At 9.7% G+C, this 247-nt stretch overlaps 1 protein-coding gene across 1 annotated transcript in view; it reads left to right on the top strand.

The window, feature by feature from the left end:
- The window catches only part of EMH_0087730 (uncharacterized protein), a gene marked incomplete at both ends in the record, with an annotated part of 1,885 nt that extends 1,881 nt beyond the window's left edge, over positions 1-4 (top strand). Inside the window, one exon of the mRNA XM_013501193.1 lies at positions 1-4. Coding sequence (XP_013356647.1) covers positions 1-4 — 4 coding nt within the window.
- Positions 5-247: the final 243 nt, after the last annotated feature.

The raw sequence follows: 247 nt of genomic DNA on the forward strand, positions 1-247 counted from the left end.
ATAAATAAATATAAATAAATAAATGTAAATGTGTAAATATAGAGAGAGAGGGAGAAGTGAGTAAATGTATAGTGGTAAATAAATAAAATATATTGTTTCTGTTTTTTATATTTATTTATTTTTATTTATTTATTTATTTATTTATTTATAAATAAATATAAATAATTAAAATATTTATATATAATAAATATAAAAATATAAAATATAAAAATATATAAATAAATATGAATAAATTAATAAATACAAC

This window comes from Eimeria mitis, genomic scaffold, assembly GCF_000499745.2.
Source record: "Eimeria mitis Houghton genomic scaffold, Emh_scaff6490, whole genome shotgun sequence".
In the NCBI taxonomy this organism is placed as follows: Eukaryota; Apicomplexa; class Conoidasida; order Eucoccidiorida; family Eimeriidae; genus Eimeria; species Eimeria mitis.